We start from the raw sequence: 19,001 nt of genomic DNA, 5'->3' as shown, positions 1-19,001 counted from the left end.
GGGACAGTCCAACCGAGCATGCAACACCTGAACGCAGGAGTGATGCATGGGAAAAGCTAAGAGGGCCTGTGACCCCACAGACACACACCATGGGCAGGAGGGGCAACGGGCCAGAGCCTTTGGGCAGCCCATGGGACTTGGGGGGAGGGGGGGGGCGCACCCTGGCACCTCCACCTGGGGTCAAGTCCCCACCTCTGCACTCACCCACAGCAATGGGGGGAGGGGGAGAAGTGGAGCAATGCAGCTCCGCTCTTCTGGCCGAGTCACTCAGGAGACGGGGCGAAACCGACTCCTCCTCCCCCCATCGTCAGCAGGAAGTGGAGTGACCTGGCTGGTAGCGAGAGCAGCAGAGCAGACTGGGGCCACATCGCTCTACTTCCTGCCACCACTGCAGTGAGTGCCCCTCCCCCAACCTCTGTGGCCAGTGCCAGGACCCCACTAGCCCTCTGGGGTGCATCACTGGGCGAGAAGTGGGTTGGGGGTGAAGAGGCGGGGCAAGTGGGGGCCAGAGGTATTGTCCTAGCTCTCCCCCAGGCTAGCGATGGCTTAAGGAGGAATAATATGGCCAGTTCTGCGCCCGCCTCCCTCCCCCATGTCCTTCCTCACCAGTCACCCCTGCCTGAAAGAGCTGGCTCAAGCTTTCCTCCCATGCCAAGGACTCCTCTGCAAGGCTGAAGAGCTGAGCAGTGTTTCCAAGCTGCAGCCACCACAGACCTCACACACTAGGAGGGAATTAGTATTTAATCTGTCGACGACGTAACCTACCACCAACCCAAAAGTCAGGGAAACTCCGGGTGCATCACCACCACGGCAGCACAGCCACCGCACTGCAGCTGCGCTACAGTCGCACAAATGCTTCCGACAGCCTCAGAATGGGGCTTTCCATCAATGTAATGAATACACCTCAGAGGGGACAGACATTCCTAGGACAATGAAACAGCCACCGCTACAGGGGTGGCTAGATGGACCTAAATACAAGGAACAGGCCATGCCATTTTTCACAGCCTTGAGTGACAACCTAAATTTTAGTTCTAGACCAGGCCAGAAAAAGTAAAAGGCGAGCCATCGAGTGTGTGGGGACGTTTGAAGAGCAAGGGAAAAGCAATGATGATTGCTTGCAGTTGTTTTCCTGTACATACAGGTCACTTGTCTCACATGCTCAGTAACGCTGAGGCCCTAAAAACTACTGCTGTACAATGAAGGCCACTAGTGGCAGGCCAACGGACGCATGCCACCTCTCCACATGACACACTGGTGGCAATCTACTCCAGTAGCCATGGGGCAGACGGTCAATGAACACACAATTCGGGGCTGGCAACAGAAGGCAATTTAAGGAATGATAGGCATGAACTTGGAGTAACATACATATGGTGTCTTGGAGCAGGGATGTAGTGTAAGGATAAGAAAACGCCCTCTCCACATGTGTGCTGGAGTATCAACTGTCTAAGCATTGACAATTCAAGTGATGGTGCCCTACACAAGTCTAAGCTTTTCCTCCGGTTCTTAAATTTGCTTTTGCAACTGCATGGAGCTTGCTCTCACGCAGACCAGAGTTCTCCACATTTTCACCTAAGAGACTCAAACCATATAGCTACAAACATGAAAACTGAAAGTTTGCAATAATGTACGCATCTCAAATGTGGGAGCTTCCAACAAACCAGAGGAAGTATAAAACCAACTCCTAACTTATTCCTTAAGATATAAGCAAGCATACCCTCCGTCTGGAAGAAAGCAGAGCATGTGTCTATAATAAAGAGAACTTATTTGACAACAACCATTTTAAAATCTTGACTTAACTGATTGAGACTTAGACTAGGTTATAGGCCATGTTCATTGTGCTCTTCTCTCCCCACGCCACCCCACCCCAGCCCACCCAACATATGGCTGACCCTCGGAATAAAAGTTGTTGAATGTTGACTTCATGCAAGTTTGAATACTGTTCTTCAGTTCTATCCAAATGAAGTAAAATGTTGGCTTTATTTAGGCCAGGTGCACTTTTAGCCTGCATGAAATCCTTTGAGTGACCATTTCAGTTCTTTTACATCCGAGTTCAATATTTTAAACTGGATTAAGACAGCATATATGTATCCAGATGTTAATAAATTATAACACTGTCCATTTTTAAAAATAAGCAAATTGAGAGAGCTGCAAAGACAGGAAATTCAGTGATCGAGTTCTCTTAAAACTGTGTTGTGGCAGGGGACAAAAACCACCGCTAAAATGCAGCACAACAGTGCACAAGCAGCGGAACTCCCCTTCCAATTCCGCCACCTTCTTTGTAAGGCAGACCGGTCAAGGTACAATGACTATTACCACATTACAATGCATTGACATGTTAACCATGAACACCTTTGCTCTTTAACAGCTCCAGGGGATACTCTGGTTTGAACGCTCTAGCCTGGCCATTTTTAGGGTTCACACCTTCCAGCCAGGAAAAAGATGGAGTAAGCTCTACCCCTGGCCCGTCTCAGCTCTTATTGCCACATGTATCGCATCTGTCAAGCCACGGCCATTCTGCCCAAGCTGGGGTCTTCAATCACAGCTTTCATACAGACACTGTTGTAATAAGCCTTAAATCCAATCCATAACCCACCACTCACTCCCCCTTTTTTTGCATGTAGTGGTGTGAACCAGTCACTTCACCTTGAACGAGCTACAGTATGAGCTAACTATTTATGCTAAACACTCTGTCCCACCTTGCACTTAAACTGTGACACCAGTGTACCTTTCCCAGCACCAAAGAGGAACCGTCTAAGCTCAGAAACTTCCCCCACCTCACCCCAGTCCACAACAGAATTTGGGCCAATAAAAATTATGACCTCGCACATGTTTGTTACAGTCTCAGCAGGGTAAGCATGTTAGTCTGTAACTTTAAAACCAAGTAGTCCTGTGACACCTTACGCTATGTCTACACAGCAGCATTATTTCAAAATAACATAGTCCACGTCTGCAAAGCCGGCAGTTATTCCGACAATGTCGAAACACTGTCAAGCGGAGGACTTCTTACCCTGACTCCAGTAACCCTCATTTTATGAGGAGTAAGGGAAGTCGGAGGAAGAGTGCTCTGCTGCGCAGACAACACCAAAACTCAAAACAAGCTACCCAATTGACGTAGCTCAATTTGCGTACCTTATTTCGAGTTAAGCCCTGCTGTGCAGACACACCCTTGGAGACTAACAAAATATATATATATATATATATATCATGAGCTTTTGTGGGCGCAATCCACCTCCTCAGAGGAGATGAACTTAAGTGGAGAAAAAAAAGGGGGGACCCGCAGAAGAAGAAAGGGGAGGGAAGAGAAAAGGGTAGTAGGCACTGTGCACGCACGCACACACACAATCAGACACTCCCTGTCCCAAGCAGCCGACAACCATTCTAAATAAAGGGGCAGATGGAGAAGGAGGAGGAAAATACTATCAGAATAATCAAAGCAATGGTGGCAAGTGGTAAGTTAGTGATTTAAATCCTTTTAACAGGGTTACGTTAAATGGGGATTAGCTAGATGGAGACAAATGAAGAAAGAGCTGGAAAGCTCGAGAAAAAGGGTAGGAGGCACCAGTGGATCACACAGCCAGTTTGCACAGGGGTGAGAAGAAAGAACTACAGAAAGGAGTCTGAGGACACCAACGACGGTCTTTGGTCCCTGCTCAGATTGTGTTCTTTAACTCCTGCTATCTCGGAGGAAGGCAGGACAGCCAAACCACAGGGAGAGATGACTGTACCTAATCATAATATTTACACAAAACGTCACTGAGCACCTGTGACACAGGTAAATTATTAACCCTGTTTCATAGCTGAAAAAGCAGCAGAGCACTTAAGGACTTGAAGGGGAGTATAGCAGTAACCCACGCTCAGCCACTGATTCACCATGTGGCCTTGGGCACCTGATAAACTCTAATCCTCAGTTTTTCCACCTGTAGAATGGAGTGAAGATTAACACATAGGGAGTTTCTGGCGATTAAGTCACATAAAACACTATGTGATCCTTTGGACAAAAAGTATCCTAAGGTCACTGCAGCATTATTAAGGTTACACAGGATAGGTCTATGCTGCAATTAGAAACTCACAGCTGGCTCGTGCCAGCTGACTCAGTCTCACAGGGCTCAGGCTTAGGAGCTGTTAAGGCATTGTAGATGTTCACCTTCTCACCTCGCAGCATCCGGACCAAGCACATACACGTCAGCTAAGCAGCTGTGTGCTCGTGCGGTTGCTCAGAAGAGATTGAGATGCCGCTCTGTCGATGAGCAGCGCGCCCACAGCGAGGTTTTGTTTCTACTGGCGGTGCACAAGTGCCCATGCCTCGGTGCCCATCAAAAGTTTTATTTCACACAGGGATGGAAAAAAATCTGCACCTGGATAGAAAAGACTAGAGGGAACATTGGCCATGGGTGTTTTATTTCAGTGCAGATATATCCTCAGTGTTACTGAGTTGGACCTAAGTGGATCCTGATTCCAGTGTTCTGCTCCGCCCACTGTACTACACTGTCCAATGAGCTCCTCTCTTAGTATCGGTTTTCAAGCCCAGGCACTTCCTGCCAGCTCACAGCTAGCAGCTTGCACAGGGACGGTGAAAGAGTTGTTCGGGTACAAGCATGTTTTTGGCCAGCCAACAACCTTCCAAGTTTGCTGGGCTGAAGTCTAAAATAGTTTGTGAAATCTGCCGGAAATTGATGCAGGCCCAAAAGTTGCCAAAACGAAGCTAATCCTATGCACAAGATCTATTCACGCCTCAGTCATAAAATACACGGTACATTATCACCGAGACCTAATCTACCATCCAAAAAAGAACAAAGTACTTCTCAAAGTTCATTCTGAGTGCCCCATCTTGGGAATGGCTTGGCAGACACTTTAAAATTTGGCCAACATTGTATCCATCAGCAGAAGTGCTACAAATCTGGTAGATGTGCTTTAAGGACCTTTTTTGGGAGGAACTCAGTGGAGACGTGCATATGGATGTGGTCGAAGCAGGTCTGAGAATAGAAAACCAGTTGCAACTTCAAGTGTGGCAAGATTAGCAACCTAGTCACATCTATTCCTTCATTTTATTTCCTTTACCAATGAGACACTCACATTTTGGTTATCACACTTCTGAATGCAGTCCCTCAAGTTATTAAAGAGTTGATGCAGGTCAATGTCATGTTTCACATTTAGCAGATTAGCAACTCAGAGATGGAGCACTTGTGCTATAAAGTAAAAATTCAGTCCAACAAACCCAGACAAACTGTGTTAATATCTTATAATTGCAATAGTTTTGAAACATTGCTTGTAATTATCCTGTAATTAGAGTGTAAATATACTGCAATAGGATGTCCCATAACGAGAGAAAGCCTGGAGTTCGCATCACATAATGTGCTGAAAGATTAAACTTATTGTGAAAAATAATCCAATGTTATCACATGAAAGGCTTGCATTAACTCTGTAAAATGCTAATAATGGCTGAGGTGTTAAATTAAGACTATGGCTGCATAACTCTGGGATGTTAACCCCCTCTTCATAGCAGAGGACATAAAGGTATGCGCATGGGTGCATAGCTAACCATTTTGCCACAAGCCGAGTCAATTTTCACATTCTAAAATCCTAACAAATGCTTACAGTGTGTAAACTTGATTGGGATAAAAACCTGATCTTGACTGCAATGATATTTTAATTCACAGCAGTCTACGTTTCGAGGGCGGTAAGAGCACCAATATATTACATGCACAAGATTTCTGATCAACACAGGGCCAGGCACTAAAGCGTCACTTATTTTATGCTTGGAGAGCAGCTAGCACATTGTGGGCGCTATTAGATTATATTTGCCATTTATATTACAAGTCCAAAATAGAAGCAGACTTTAAAAATATCAGTAAGAAATGTTTGATTAGTATAAATTTACATGAGCCATACTTCAGATTCTATTACCTAAGGATGGAGGTCAAACTGGAAATGCACAGGGAATTATCAATGTGTTTTTGTTTGATGTTTTGTTGATGTGTTGCAACAAAAAAAAAAAAAAAAAAAAAAAAAAAACACAATAAACCCTCTATCAGAACCCAAGAGAGATCATGTGACAGATCAAGGAAGTAAATTCTTAAAAGCAGCAAGAGTTTTATAACATTTGCATTTACCTGAAACAGGTAAATGGAAGTCCAATATAAAAATTTGCACCCTGCTTTTGTATTTCAGAGCTATGATTCAGTGACCATATTTTGTCTGGTTTTAGCACCAGCCAGAGGTTCTGTAATCCGCATATCATATGTTTAATGTTACCTATTAACCTGACAGCCTGCATAAAGGCATCGGTATTTTTTATATTAATCGATATTTATACAAAAAAATAATTGGAAGACACCACATCCCTCACAGGCCCCTCCTGGGAAAATGATGTCAGAATATGTGCCCATGCAAGTAACTTTTAAAGGGGCTGGTTTAGTGACATTAATGAAGTCCAACACCTCATGGCTGCTCAATTGTAATTAATGTCAGCACACCATAGAAATGTAGTGTCAACTAATCATGTTTTAGAATCTCTCTCAGGCTCAAGATAAGGTTTTAAATGAACCAAACATACATGACAGCAGATAGCGACCACCATTTGGGAATGAATGTCTGCCTTTGTTTACCTTGTACTTAACTTTTTAAAAATCCCCTCCCCCTCTCCTTTCCTACTAACTTCAGAGTAACCAAAAAAAAAAAAAATCACTCATGTAAACTGATCCTCAAGTACCATAACTTCAGCTGGTAGTACTTAATTTTAAAAAAAGACAGTTTTCTTCACCAACCTTTGAGCTTACAGTGACAAGGATGACTTGTACAATTTGACATATGCATCTAATCAAAGAGTTAAAAAAACTGACTAATCTTGAAATATCCCTCAAACTCCATGTGTCGTGAGGAAACAAAGAACAAAAAGACATCCTGTATTAAATGAAAGGCACACAACTGGTCTGCTGTGGAGAAGTTAACTTGTCTGTTGTCAGGAACAACATGTTCAAAGCCTGGCACAAACAGAACAGGTCATCTCAATCAGGATATATAAGCAGCAACCAGAGAGAGAAATTAAAAAGAACGTTCTGTTAAGGATTGTCTCTTTATCCAATGGATTTAGCCTGGAATTTTTAAGTTTATTGCAGAATGCTACAAAGTTAAGCACGGAGAACGGAAATCAAGATATTACACTAATACAAGTCTTACACTATCAAACATATTAACGGGAGAACGATAAAGAAAGTGGGTGAAATAATGTCTTTTACTGTACCAACTTCTGTTGGTGACAAAAACAAGCATTTTCTTAGTGAGTTTTCTTCCTCAGGAGAAAGAATACCAGTTTTGCAGTTTTAGACCAAATGCAGTGGTACATACAACTATATTTATTAATTTGAATACAGCTTAATCACTTATTTGTTTGAAACTGAAGCAACAAAAAGGAAAGAATAGTGGGTAATTTTAAAAACACTACACCTCAGACGTAAAATCTTTTCCATTGTTTTCATTTTTCACTTTTACCCTTAAGTGGCCTCGCTCTAACAGCACTGAAAGGTACTAAGTCAAATTTCAGAAGCACTTTTTCTCCCAAACAAAAAGAGATTATAACATTACACTTTTAAAAAAAATACAAAAGTATCTATGGGGCAGATCTGTTCACTTATTCCATGTTCAAAGCATAAGAGAAATTAAAGCACACACCTCCCATATGACCAGTTACTTGGAGTAACTGTTTATAAGGGTTAATAAAAGTAGCTGTTTTCTTATGTGCCTCCTCCCCCTTCATCACTACAGTATGGCAAGTGCCCATTCAAACTGAATAGTCTAAGGAAAAGAAAGTGTTAAATAAAAAGTTTGCATTTTGAATTGTTAATCCTATAAAACTTAGCTTTAATGGTGAGGAGTGTGTATAACCTATAAAAACTTCATTTCAAAGTTGTTTTTTGTTTGGGTGTTTGTGTTAACCAACAATCAAATCCATTGTTTTTTCTGTTCAAGCCTGCAGATGACTGGCTTATTTATAGTAATCTTCCTGTTTTCCCAGCCTTGTAAATGTCATACAAAGCGACAAGCCAATAAAGCATGTAAGTTTCCAGGTTCAGTTTGTCACAAAACTTCACCAGTCAGGCAGGCACTAAGGACTGGGGAGATGTAGGGGAAATGGAATCAGACAGTTAAAATGTGTTTACACTCATTCACTTAACACTGTACTTTGTAGCATGTTTGAGTAACTTGCAACCCTTGCCGAATATGATCAGTTCAAGATATATTAAAAAGGGGAACTGCTACTGGAAATGGACATAGAAGTCATGCATTTTAAATAGGCTAAGTCTGAATCAGTCAAATTGGTCAATGTCCATTTCACCATGCATACATCTACAAATCAACAAAATTATATTTCTGTAACAGAAATTTACAGAATGGCAAAAAAAATGCTGCTTGAGAACTTACTGGCATTTGAATTAAGAATATTTACTTTGTATATTTTTGACATGTTGATTATTTGAGTTCTCATGATTATAAAGCTTTAATTTCTTGCACCTCAACATCTGACAACCTTCCATGCCTGACACATCCCGTACTTTCCTGCAACCATTTACGTTTAAATACGTTTTTTAAAAAAGCACAAGCTAAAACTCATAATTCTGCACTACTGTGAAAATCTCAAATTATTATCATTATCAAAAGAGTGCTTAAACAAACAGCCCTTAAAACCCTATTTGCACTTCTTTATGTTTGCTTACTGTATGCATTTCACTCAGTCTGAACAAAGAAAACCAATTTCACTTTGTTCATGGTCAATTTCACTTCCAGGTAGGGATGTAAATGTTTAACGGTAAGCAATGCCTTACAGCAGGGGTGGCCAACCTGTGGCTCTTGAGCCACACGTGGCTCTTTGCTCACAGAAATGCGGCTTTCCGGGTTATGGCTCGTTCAGAGCCGCATGCCCGCTTTGTGCATGTGCTCCAGTTCCTGGAGGGAGACGTGCGTGGCTGGGGCAGCTCCGGTGAGACTCAGGCATTGGGTTGAAATGGGAGGGGCCTGTGGATGCCTGGGTCTGGAGGAGGGCATTGGGTTAGAGTGGGGGAAACTGGGGGAGGGATGTGTGGCTCTTTGCACTACTATCCACAGCTCCTTTGGCTCTTCATGTCTAACTGGTTGGCCATCCCTGCCTTACAGGCATGCTTACTGGGATAACCAGTGCTCAGCTGGGCAGGAGCAGTCCCCCACCCCCCGCCTAAGGGGCTGCTCCAGACCGGCAGGGCGGCCCACCCCACCATGGGCGGAGGGACCTGCTCCAACACCCCAAACCCACCCACAGCTCGGTAGGCGGTTCATAGCTTAAACCTACAGCTTAACCGATTAACAATTTACAGAAAATTTTACATCCCTATTTCCAGTGCTTCAGCATTTGCATTGCAAATACAGGGTGGGGGGCACCAGATGTTCCCACTGCAGGTAAAAAAGGGAGGCGGGGAAGGTGGACACTTCTACTGATTTTAGGTTTGATAAAGTTAGTCTTTACACTGATATTTCTTTATGTAATGGGGGGGGGGGAATTCTGAACTCACATTCCATTTTAAAAAGGAAACGGACATATATTACAATGACAACTCAAGATTACACATTGTTACATAACATATCACATGATGGGACAGAACACTACTCCTCTGATAACGTCCACAGAACAAGTGCATGGAACCTACAGCATTAGCTTTTAATAGGGCTAATGGACAGAAGTTCAGAGGAGAGCTCTGCTGATTTACATGAAAGGCAACAGCCAAACAACAAAGACAGAGATTAATTCTCTTCTGAGCCAAGTCAGTAGGTTGTTGCCTGCAAATCAACTACAGAAAACACTGCAGCATTAGCCAACCACTGCAAATCCCTGTAGTTTGGGATGTGCACGTTTGTGCAGTAATACACTTTCCTCTAAAGAATCTCCTGAATTATCCTAACAAAGCATCCCTTCCTGCCTCCATTTATAGATGACCTGGTGTGCTTTTTTAGGCCACCATGCAAATTTACAGGTGTTCCAATATAATCCTATTTACAGTGTTTCAAAGATCCTGGGTTTTCAAATAACAGCTGCTGGAACAGGAATAGTTTCCTGGTACTAAATTCAAGTCCCACACTGGAAACTACAAACCTGTTATCTAGACCTGTTGTGCTAACCTGCAAAAAGTAAAGTGTCTTTTCAGTAGGGAAGGCTTTTTGCTGTTGCTTTCTAGAGTCTCAGTTGAGATACTTATCTCCTACAATCCCAACCACTAAAAGAGAAAGCAAGATTAAAATAACCCTCCTGGTGCAGGATACTGTAGTTACATCTTTTCCCATGCACACACTGTGCCAACCCTTTGACAAGGCTAAGGCAGGCAGCTGGCAATCACATGCCTATGCTTTTTAACAAGACTTTAGTCATAATCCAGCAGTGCAACCAAATGCTCCAGCTGTAAGAGACGCATCCCTGTTGTAGGAGTAAAATCTTTCAGGAAATGCCTCCAGGTCCAGTGAAATGAAATATTTGCTTTGTTCACTAATAGAGTTAGCTATCAGATGCAAGCATTTCACTCCACAAGGACTAAGCCTCCAGAACCGCCTGTAGCTAGAGGTTTTTGGTACACTTAGAAAAAGACTGAGGAAGTGGGTCTGGCCCAGGAAAGCTCATCACCTAATAAACCATCTTGTTAGTCTTTAAAGTGCTACATAGTCCTGTTTTTTGTCTTCAGGGGTTTGCTCCTTGTGCTTAAGGCAGGCCAGACTGGAAGGAAATAAAACAAAAGAGTCAAGTTTCCCCATGACAACAGGGTTCTGTTGGCACAGGGGAATCCAAGTGACCCCCACTTAATAATGCTTTGCGAACAAGGTGTTTCAAAGGTCATTCAGTGATCCCAGATGACCGATAGAAATGAACCCTTTGTGTGCTTTAAAAAGAAACAAAAAAGCCAACCACACCAACCAACTGCTCCCGGCTAGTCTAGTTGAGCCCTGCGGCACACCACCAACCAGCGAGTGGCCTTGTAGCACCTGAGCCGCTCACAAGATCAAGAGCTTCCGTGGGCCAAACCCACGCCCTGGGATACACACGAGTCTGAGGAAGCGGGCTTGGCCCGGGAAAACTCACGGTACCATGGGGGTGTTCGCCTCTAAGGCGCCACACCGGGTTTTTCCAAGTTACACACACACCCTGCTACCCCCTCGGAGACTCCCCATGGGGTAAGGAAGCGGGGAGCCGCTGTGGCCCCCCCATGGCAGGGACGCCGGAGCAAAAGGAGAAGCGAACACAACTTTGCTGCCAATTCTCCCCCCCGCCTCCCAACTTCGCTGCCAACTCTCTCTCCTCCCCCCTTCGCTGCCAACCCCCCCAACTTCTCTACCAAATCCCCCCAATTCTCTCCCCCACTCCCTACTTCTTTGCCAACCCCCCCACAACTTCTCTACCAAATCCCCCCAACTCTCTCCCCACCCCCATTTCGCTGCCAACCCCCCCCCCAACTTCTCTACGAAATCCCCCCAACTCTCTCCCTCATCCCCCAGCCAACCCCCCCCACAACTTCTCTACCAAATCCCCCCAACTCTCTCCTCTCGCCCCCAACTTCGCTGCCAACCCCCTCACAACTTCTCTACCAAATCCCCCCAACTCTCTCCCCCACCCCCACTTCGCTGCCAACCCCCCCACAACTTCTCTACGAAATCCCCCCAACTCTCTCCCCCACCCCCACTTCGCTGCCAACCCCCACAACTTCTCTACGAAATCCCCCCAACTCTCTCCCCCACCCCCAGCCAACCCCCCCCACAACTTCTCTACCAAATCCCCCCAACTCTCTCCCCCACCCCCAGCCAACCCCCCACAACTTCTTTACCAAATCCCCCCAACTCTCCTCTCGCCCCCCCTTCAATGCCAACTCTCCCCCCAACTTCTCTACCAACTCCCCCCCAAAAAGTCTCGCTTTGCCTCCATCCCTGAGTGGCTGCGCGCTCGGAGCGCCGGGCTGCGCGGAGCCACCCCCGCCTGGCAGGAGCCGCCGCCGAGGCTGCCCGGCGGGCAGGTGGCAGGCGGCGGCGAGCCCCGAAGTTCGGCCCGAGGTCCCCCCCGCGAGCCCCGCACCTGGTCTGACGGCGGCGAGGGCGATGGGCTCGGGGCCGCCGCGCAGCAGCTCCAGCACGTCGTAGCGGGGCAAGCCGGACACGCGCACCCCCCGCACCTCCAGCAGCAGCTCGCCGGGGCTCAGCTCGCCGCCCGCCGCCAGCACCGGCTCGCCGCCCTCCTCCGGCGCCCCCACGTAGGGGAACTGGCCGTGCTCCGCGCCCCCCAGCAGGGGCAGCCCCGGCCGCCCGCCCGCCGCCCGGCTGGCCGCGCACTGGTGCAGCCGCCCGCTCCAGTGGCTCTTGCGCTGCAGGGCGCGGGCCATGGCGCCCGGGAGCAGGTGGCGGGCGAGCCCGGGCCGCTCAGGCCATCCCGCCCCGCCCGGCCCCCTGCGCGCGCGGCCCCTTTAAGCCGCTCCGGAGCCGCCGCCGCCGCCGGGCTGGGTCCAGCGCAGCCCGTCCCGTGCCAGCCGGCAGCCCCCGGCACCGCCGCGCAGGCGCCCTGCGAGCGCGCTCCGCTCCCCGCCCCGCCCCGCCGGCCCGAGCCGCGGCTGCCCGCCCGGCTGGGGAGGAACTGAGTTGGGGGGCGGAGGCGGGGGGGCTGAAAGGGGGCAGGGAGTTGGGGGGGAAGGGGGAGCTGGGATGGGGAGCAAAGGGGGCAGGGAGTTGGGGGAAAAGGGGAGCTGGGATGGGGAGCAAAGGGGGCAGGCAGTTGGGGGAGAAGGGGCTGTTGGGGTGGGGAGCAAAGGGGGCAGGGAGTTGGGGTGGGGAGCAAAGGGGGGAGGGAGTTGGGGTGGGGAGCAAAAGGGGCAGGGAGTTGGGGGAGAAGGGGCTGTTGGGGTGGGGAGCAAAGGGGGCAGGGAGTTGGGGGAGGGGGGAAGGGGCTGTTGGGGTGGGGAGCAAAGGGGCAGGGAGTTGGGGGAGAAGGGGCTGTTGGGATGGGGAGCAAAGGGGGCAGGGAGTTGGGGGAGAAGGGGCTGTTGGGGTGGGGAGCAAAGGGGGCAGGGAGTTGGGGTGGGGAGCAAAGGGGGGAGGGAGTTGGGGTGGGGAGCAAAAGGGGCAGGGAGTTGGGGGAGAAGGGGCTGTTGGGGTGGGGAGCAAAGGGGGCAGGGAGTTGGGGGAGAAGGGGCTGTTGGGGTGGGGAGCAAAGGGGGCAGGGAGTTGGGGGAGAAGGGGCTGTTGGGGTGGGGAGCAAAAGGGGCAGGGAGTTGGGGGAGAAGGGGCTGTTGGGATGGGGAGCAAAGGGGGCAGGGAGTTGGGGGGAGAAGTGGCTGTTGGGGTGGGGAGCAAAGGGGGCAGGGAGTTGGGGGGAGAAGTGGCTGTTGGGGTGGGGAGCAAAGGGGGCAGGGAGTTGGGGTGGGGAGCAAAGGGGGCAGGTAGTTGGGGGAGAAGGGGCTGTTGGGGTGGGGAGCAAAGGGGGCAGGGAGTTGGGGGGAGAAGGGGCTGTTGGGGTGGGGAGCAAAGGGGGCAGGGAGTTGGAGGGAGAAGGGGCTGTTGGGGTGGGAAGCAAAGGGGGCAGGGAGTTGGGGGAGAAGGGGCTGCTGGGGTGGGGAGCAAAGGGGAAGAGGGTGGGGAAGGGAGAGTTGGGATGGAGTTGGGGTGGGGAGCAAAGGAGGGGAAGGGGGAGTTGGGATGGGGAGGTGGGCCGGAAGGGAGAGTTGGGTGTGAAAGGGGGAGTTGGAATGGGAAGCAAAGGGGGCAGAGAGTTGGGGAGGGAGAAGGGGAGTTGGGATGGGAAGCAAAGAGGGAAGAGGATGGGGGAAGGAGAAATTGGGGTGGGGAGCAAAGGGGGCAGGGAGTTGGGGGAGAAGGGGGTATTGGGATGGGAAGCAAAGGGGGAAGAGGATGGGGGAACGGGGTGGGAGTTGGGGTGAGGAGCAAAGGGTGGAGGGAGTGGGAGTGAAAGGGAGCTGGGATAAAAGGGGGACCTGGGTGGGGAGTAAAGGGGGGAGGAGAAGTAGGGATAAGGAGCAGATTTGGGGGTGGATGATGGGAGGGAGCTGGATTGGAGGACAGTGACGGGAGAGTAAAGGGCAAGGAGCTGGATTTGGGGGGGAGGGGAGCAGGAGGCAGACTAGCAGAGGTGTGAAGTGGAAGCTGAAGTCCAGGGGCAAGGAGCTACACTGAGTGATGGAGGCTGGGGGTTGGGAGGGGCTGAGACAGGGGAAGGAGCCAGGCTGGGGTGAAAGGAGGAAATGAGGTGAGCTGGGAGCAGGGTTGGGGGCTGAGGTAGCAGGAACAAGGATCCTTGGGAATGGATGGAGAGTGGGGATGGTGATGAGCTGGGAGCAGAGGGAGAAGAAGCAATGGCGGGGGGGGGGGGGGGGAGGAAGAGATGGAGAGAAAAGTTTGCCTGGTACTTTTTCTGGGATGAAGTGGGGGGAGGGAAAAGATCCTGTCCAAGCTGCTGGTGCCTGGACAGAGATGCTGGGAAGTGAATTACTGTTGGGAGGGGAGAGTTTGTGAGAGCTGTTGCTTGTGTATGGGGTGGAAAGGGAGGCAGAAAAACATCAGAAATGCAGGCATGAAGCCCTCACTTGAGGGTGCAGTGATTATAGAGTTCATGGTGATGTTACTTCCCAAAGCAAAAAGAGTCTGGAATGGTAGGCTGGGAACTGAGAAGCTGCAAGGAATACGGGGGGTTACTGTGGTGTGAGGAGCTCTATAGTTTGTCTACCTCCTGGCCACCTGGCAGAGGGAGAAACAAGAGCAACTCTCTTTTGGGTGCTTGACAATGTCTATCTTTTCTACAGCTGGTCCAAATCCTTCTCTTTCTGGGTTGCTCAAACTGCAGCTAGTTCATAGTTTCCTTCATTAGTTACAAAAGGTGGAGCTTGTAGTAAGGTTGCCTAACTCTTTCCATTATAAGTCCCTGTTTTGAGTTACTTATAACTTTTCCAACTTTAACTATTCAGGCTGAAGTTTTCCAGGTTGGGTGTGTGCCTCTGGCTGAGTTAGTTTCAGCAGAAAACAGCTCCACCATTTCACAAAATGAGTTAGGAAAAAATTAAAATGTTTTGAACTTTCCCATTCTCACAACTGTTTTATTGAGAAGATGTGTCTGTGCGATGCAGCTGAAGTTTAGTAAGATTTTTGCTCTAGTTTGAGGGTTGTGCCTTTTATTGCCTTAGAGAAAGTGCATCAAATTTTGACTACATTGGAGGCTCTGAAGCTCAGTTTACACTTGCAAGGTAAAGGTTTCTTGGAGGCTGGCACTAAATAAGGCAAGGGTCTTACAGGAAAAAAATACACAACATAGTCATGTCCTTAAAAACTATTCTGTAAGGCACTCAAGCAGGGAGACCAAAATAAATATGCACAGGCATCCTTAATTCTGGCATTTCTGACTCTGCACTCTTAATATTCTGTTGACCCAGGGTTTTCAGTGTACTTTATTGTTTAAGAGATTATGAAAAATGGCATCTTGAACCAATTCCTGAAGAGAAGCCTGCACCCAGCCCTTCCCCACAAAGGAGTTGATAATCCCACACCATCATCTCCCTACCACATTTTTCCCACTAAGGATAGGCCAAAGCTCTGCAAGCAACTCCAAAACATCATTAACTGACCCAGGATGAAACTTGCATGGGAAACAAAAAGGGGAGTTATCTCTTGCCAGAAAAGCTCTTTCCTCCCTCAAGCTGAAAGCCCAATTTGAAGTCAGAGCTGTGCAGCGGATGAGAATATATTTTACTGGAATATTTACATGGTGTTGCTGGGGTCCTTAACTCAGCTTTTATTTTTTGGAAAAAAAAAAATGAAAATGTCCATGCTCCATTTGAATCATTGCTATAGGGTGGGGATGGGGACGAAGGGTTCAGTCTGCAGGCTGCTCTGGGGAAGAGGATTACCCCAGCCCTCTCTCACCACAGCAGCTTGGGGCCAGGTGCAAAGTGCCTTGCTGTGATTGCTGCCGTTCCAGTGGGCACAGCTGGGGTGGGGATGCATGGCCCCCTTGCTGGGGCAGGTCCAAGCCCCGTGCATGCCCCAGTCAGAGTGAGGAATACAGCAAACTCTGCACTTTCCCCTTGCGCCATGAGGAAAGGGAACAGTTAGCAATGAACCCATACAAATTGGGGGGTAGGGAGACCTCAGTCCCTGCTGCCTTCCCTATAGGGTGCTTGGGGTGGAAGGCTCTGAGCTGGGGCAGTTCAGGACCAGTGTGCGGCTCCCTCATCCAGTTCCTTTCACCTGCCTGGTAGTTCTGTCTCTTTTCTGTATGCTTCTCAGAAAAACAGTTCCACTTACCACACATCCCATTGTTCTGGCACAGCCAAACCCTAACCTTGCTTTCAGTTCTGTTAAGAAGAAGCTACACCCCAAATCTGGCAGTCCTAATTCTTACCATTTAGGACAAAAAGAAACTCAAATATTTAGTATATTGGACCACTAAAGTTTCTGAGCTACAATAAGCTCTGCCTCAGCCATCCAAGGAGTTTTACCCATGAATGGAGTCTGAATAGCAAGAAATGCTGGATTTGGTTCCTAAATGGAGACGATGAACACACCGCACCCAGAACACAGCTGCGGATCGGAATTCTGGGGTTGAAACAAGTAAGCCCTTCTTTGCTCCCTGAACAGCCTGCTGTAAGGTGTTAGGTCACAGTCTGTCAGACTTTGCCCCCCCCCCCATCTCTCGCTATCTTCCCTCACACTTCATCTCTCTGGTTATCTGTATACCAAGGTGACCTGTAAAGTTAGAATACAAGGAGGAACGTGGGAACCAGTGTTCTGAAAGTTACAGACAGAAGTTTGACAGTCATTGGGCAACAGACTGATAGGGCATTATCAGTGGTGGCTGAACACTATTTTTGCCCCCACGCTTGTTTCACTGACCCAATGAACTTGATGCCCTGCTTCAATGTGAAGTTTGTGTTCTAGTATCATTATGCAGGAGGTAGTAGCCGATGTGTGTAAAGGGTATTGTCTCCAGTCTCCCCACCTCTGCGCTTTTCCCCAAATAAAAAAGTATGGCCGCTGTGTAAGAGGGGTAAAATGCACGTTGGGCCATTGTTGTTTCTATTACAGTCGTGCCTAAAATCCCATGTGGAGGTGAGGGCCCCCTTTTGGCTAGGTAATGTCCAGACATAAATAAGAAATAGTTTGTACCTCAATAGCATGATAATTGAAATAGACCAGACAGATAAAGGGTAGAAGAAAAGCCAAACAACTTGCCCACAGCAGGACTGTGGAAAGGCCAGGAAATAAAATCCTTGGCCTTTCAATGCCCATATTCATTCTCCCCCAAGGACTGGGAGTACAGACCAAACTTTGGGATGTACAACACCTGTGGGAACGGGTGAGTAGAAATATTCAGAAGGGCAGCTGATAATGTCAGCAAATTTCCAAAAAGAAGCTCAAATAACCACATAGGAATTTCTATCCAGGACTATTGTGTGTGTCCATTTCTCTCTCTTTAAATTCTCTCCCTGCCTTTTCTAATTTGGAATTTTTATTACAAAGATCCGCTGCTGCTCTGTGTTTGACCTGAAAGCTGGTGACACTGCTGTGTCTTAGCCTTCCAAGAACAACTGCCTAGCATCTGCTAAGCTGCTTTAGAGGTCTCTCCCATTGGCTGTCCAAGCTGCCCGTCATAGGGCCGTGACCTGCCTCTCGGTCTTGGGTTGTGCAGCATGGCTCAGTGACCAGGCTGAGTAAGTTCCCCAGGGATCGGCTGCTAGGCAGGTCTGCTAAACATGAGACAGTGGCCTGGCTAGAAAAAGACGGCTTTATTTTTTATTTGTGGGATTTTTCTGCATGGCTGCTCATCAGAAATAAGGCCCAACTGATACACATCAGGGCTACGTCTACACTGGCCCCTCTTCCGTAAGGGGCATGTAAATTTCAGCAGTCGTCGTAGGGAAATCCGCGGGGGATTTAAATATCCCCCGCGGCATTTAAATAAAAATGGCCGCCGCTTTTTTCCGGCTTTTAAAAAAGCCGGAAAAGAGCGTCTAGACTGGCCCCGATCCTCCGGAAAAAGCGCCCTTTCCCGGAGGGTCTTATTCTTACTTTTTCGCGATCGGGGCTTTTTTGCGCAACACAAATCTGAGCTGTCTACACTGGCCCTTTTGCGCAAAAGGACTTTTGCCCAAACGGGAGCAGCATAGTATTTCCGCAAGAAGCACTGATTTCTTACATGAGATCGTTAGTGTTCTTGCAGAAATTGAAGCGGCCAGTGTAGACAGCTGGCAAGTTTTTGCGTAAAAGCAACTGCTTTTGTGGAAAAACTTGCCAGTCTAGACGCAGCCACTGTGTTTCTGCTGGGAACAGGGTATAGATTATTCCCAGCAGTGGTTCGCATGATTTGCTTTGAGAGAGCCCTGCCCCGGCTAAACGCATCTGGGCTCCATGTGAATATCACATGAGCGGTGACTGCCCTTCCCTGAGCTAGTGAATGGATCTGAGATGCCTCTCGGAAAAAATGGCCAAATGCTGTAGAAACAATCCTGCTACTGTATTCTATAATAGATAACAGATAGCTGGGGGAGGTGTTGTGTCCCTACTAATGCTATAGTACTGACCAGGGCTCTCCTTATGAATTCTGGTGCCCTGTACAGCCCAAGCACCTGCATCTCCCATCCCCCACCGCAGGAGGAGAGGGACAACAGCTCTGCCATGGAGGGGGTTGTGCTCAGGGCTGCAGGGGAAGGAGCTGGGGGAGGGAGGGTGAGAAAATCAGGAACAGAGGCTGGTGGGGGAAGGAGGCAGAAGGGGGAGGGGCAGGGGATTGTGGCTGTAGGTGCTGGTAGGTGGGGGCAGAGGCCATGGGCTTGGGACTTCCTGGGCCAGCACCAGGCATAAATGTTGTGGTGCCCTACGCAGCTGTGCGTGTATTGTGCCCTGGCATCCCTCTCTTCCCAGGGCTGCTCTTATTGCTAAACAACGGCAACAGAGTAAGCTTTTGAACAGAGTAGAAGTAAGTTTCAATTTTCTCCTGGTTTTAG

At 48.5% G+C, this 19,001-nt stretch overlaps 1 protein-coding gene across 29 annotated transcripts in view; it reads right to left on the bottom strand.

Annotated features, from left to right (window-relative positions):
* MAGI1 (membrane associated guanylate kinase, WW and PDZ domain containing 1) overlaps positions 1-12,530 on the bottom strand; it is a 552,920-nt gene extending 540,390 nt beyond the window's left edge. For 12 of the 29 annotated variants that reach the window (XM_075938513.2, XM_075938516.2, XM_075938515.2 and 9 more), the window contains exon 1: positions 12,077-12,527. In XM_075938513.2, coding sequence (XP_075794628.2) covers positions 12,077-12,380 — 304 coding nt within the window. In that variant the 5' untranslated portion in view covers positions 12,381-12,527. Of the gene's footprint in view, positions 1-12,076 lie in introns of all 29 variants that reach the window. The other 17 variants (XM_075938523.2, XM_075938525.2, XM_075938521.2 and 14 more) reach the window with 4 other exon arrangements.
* Positions 12,531-19,001: the final 6,471 nt, after the last annotated feature.

The sequence above is a fragment of the Pelodiscus sinensis genome, chromosome 11 (genome assembly GCF_052426305.1).
Source record: "Pelodiscus sinensis isolate ZL-2025 chromosome 11, ASM5242630v1, whole genome shotgun sequence".
Classification (NCBI taxonomy): domain Eukaryota; kingdom Metazoa; phylum Chordata; order Testudines; family Trionychidae; genus Pelodiscus; species Pelodiscus sinensis.
Note: the sequence above shows the minus strand (reverse complement) of the source record. Positions and strands in the feature narration are given on the sequence as shown.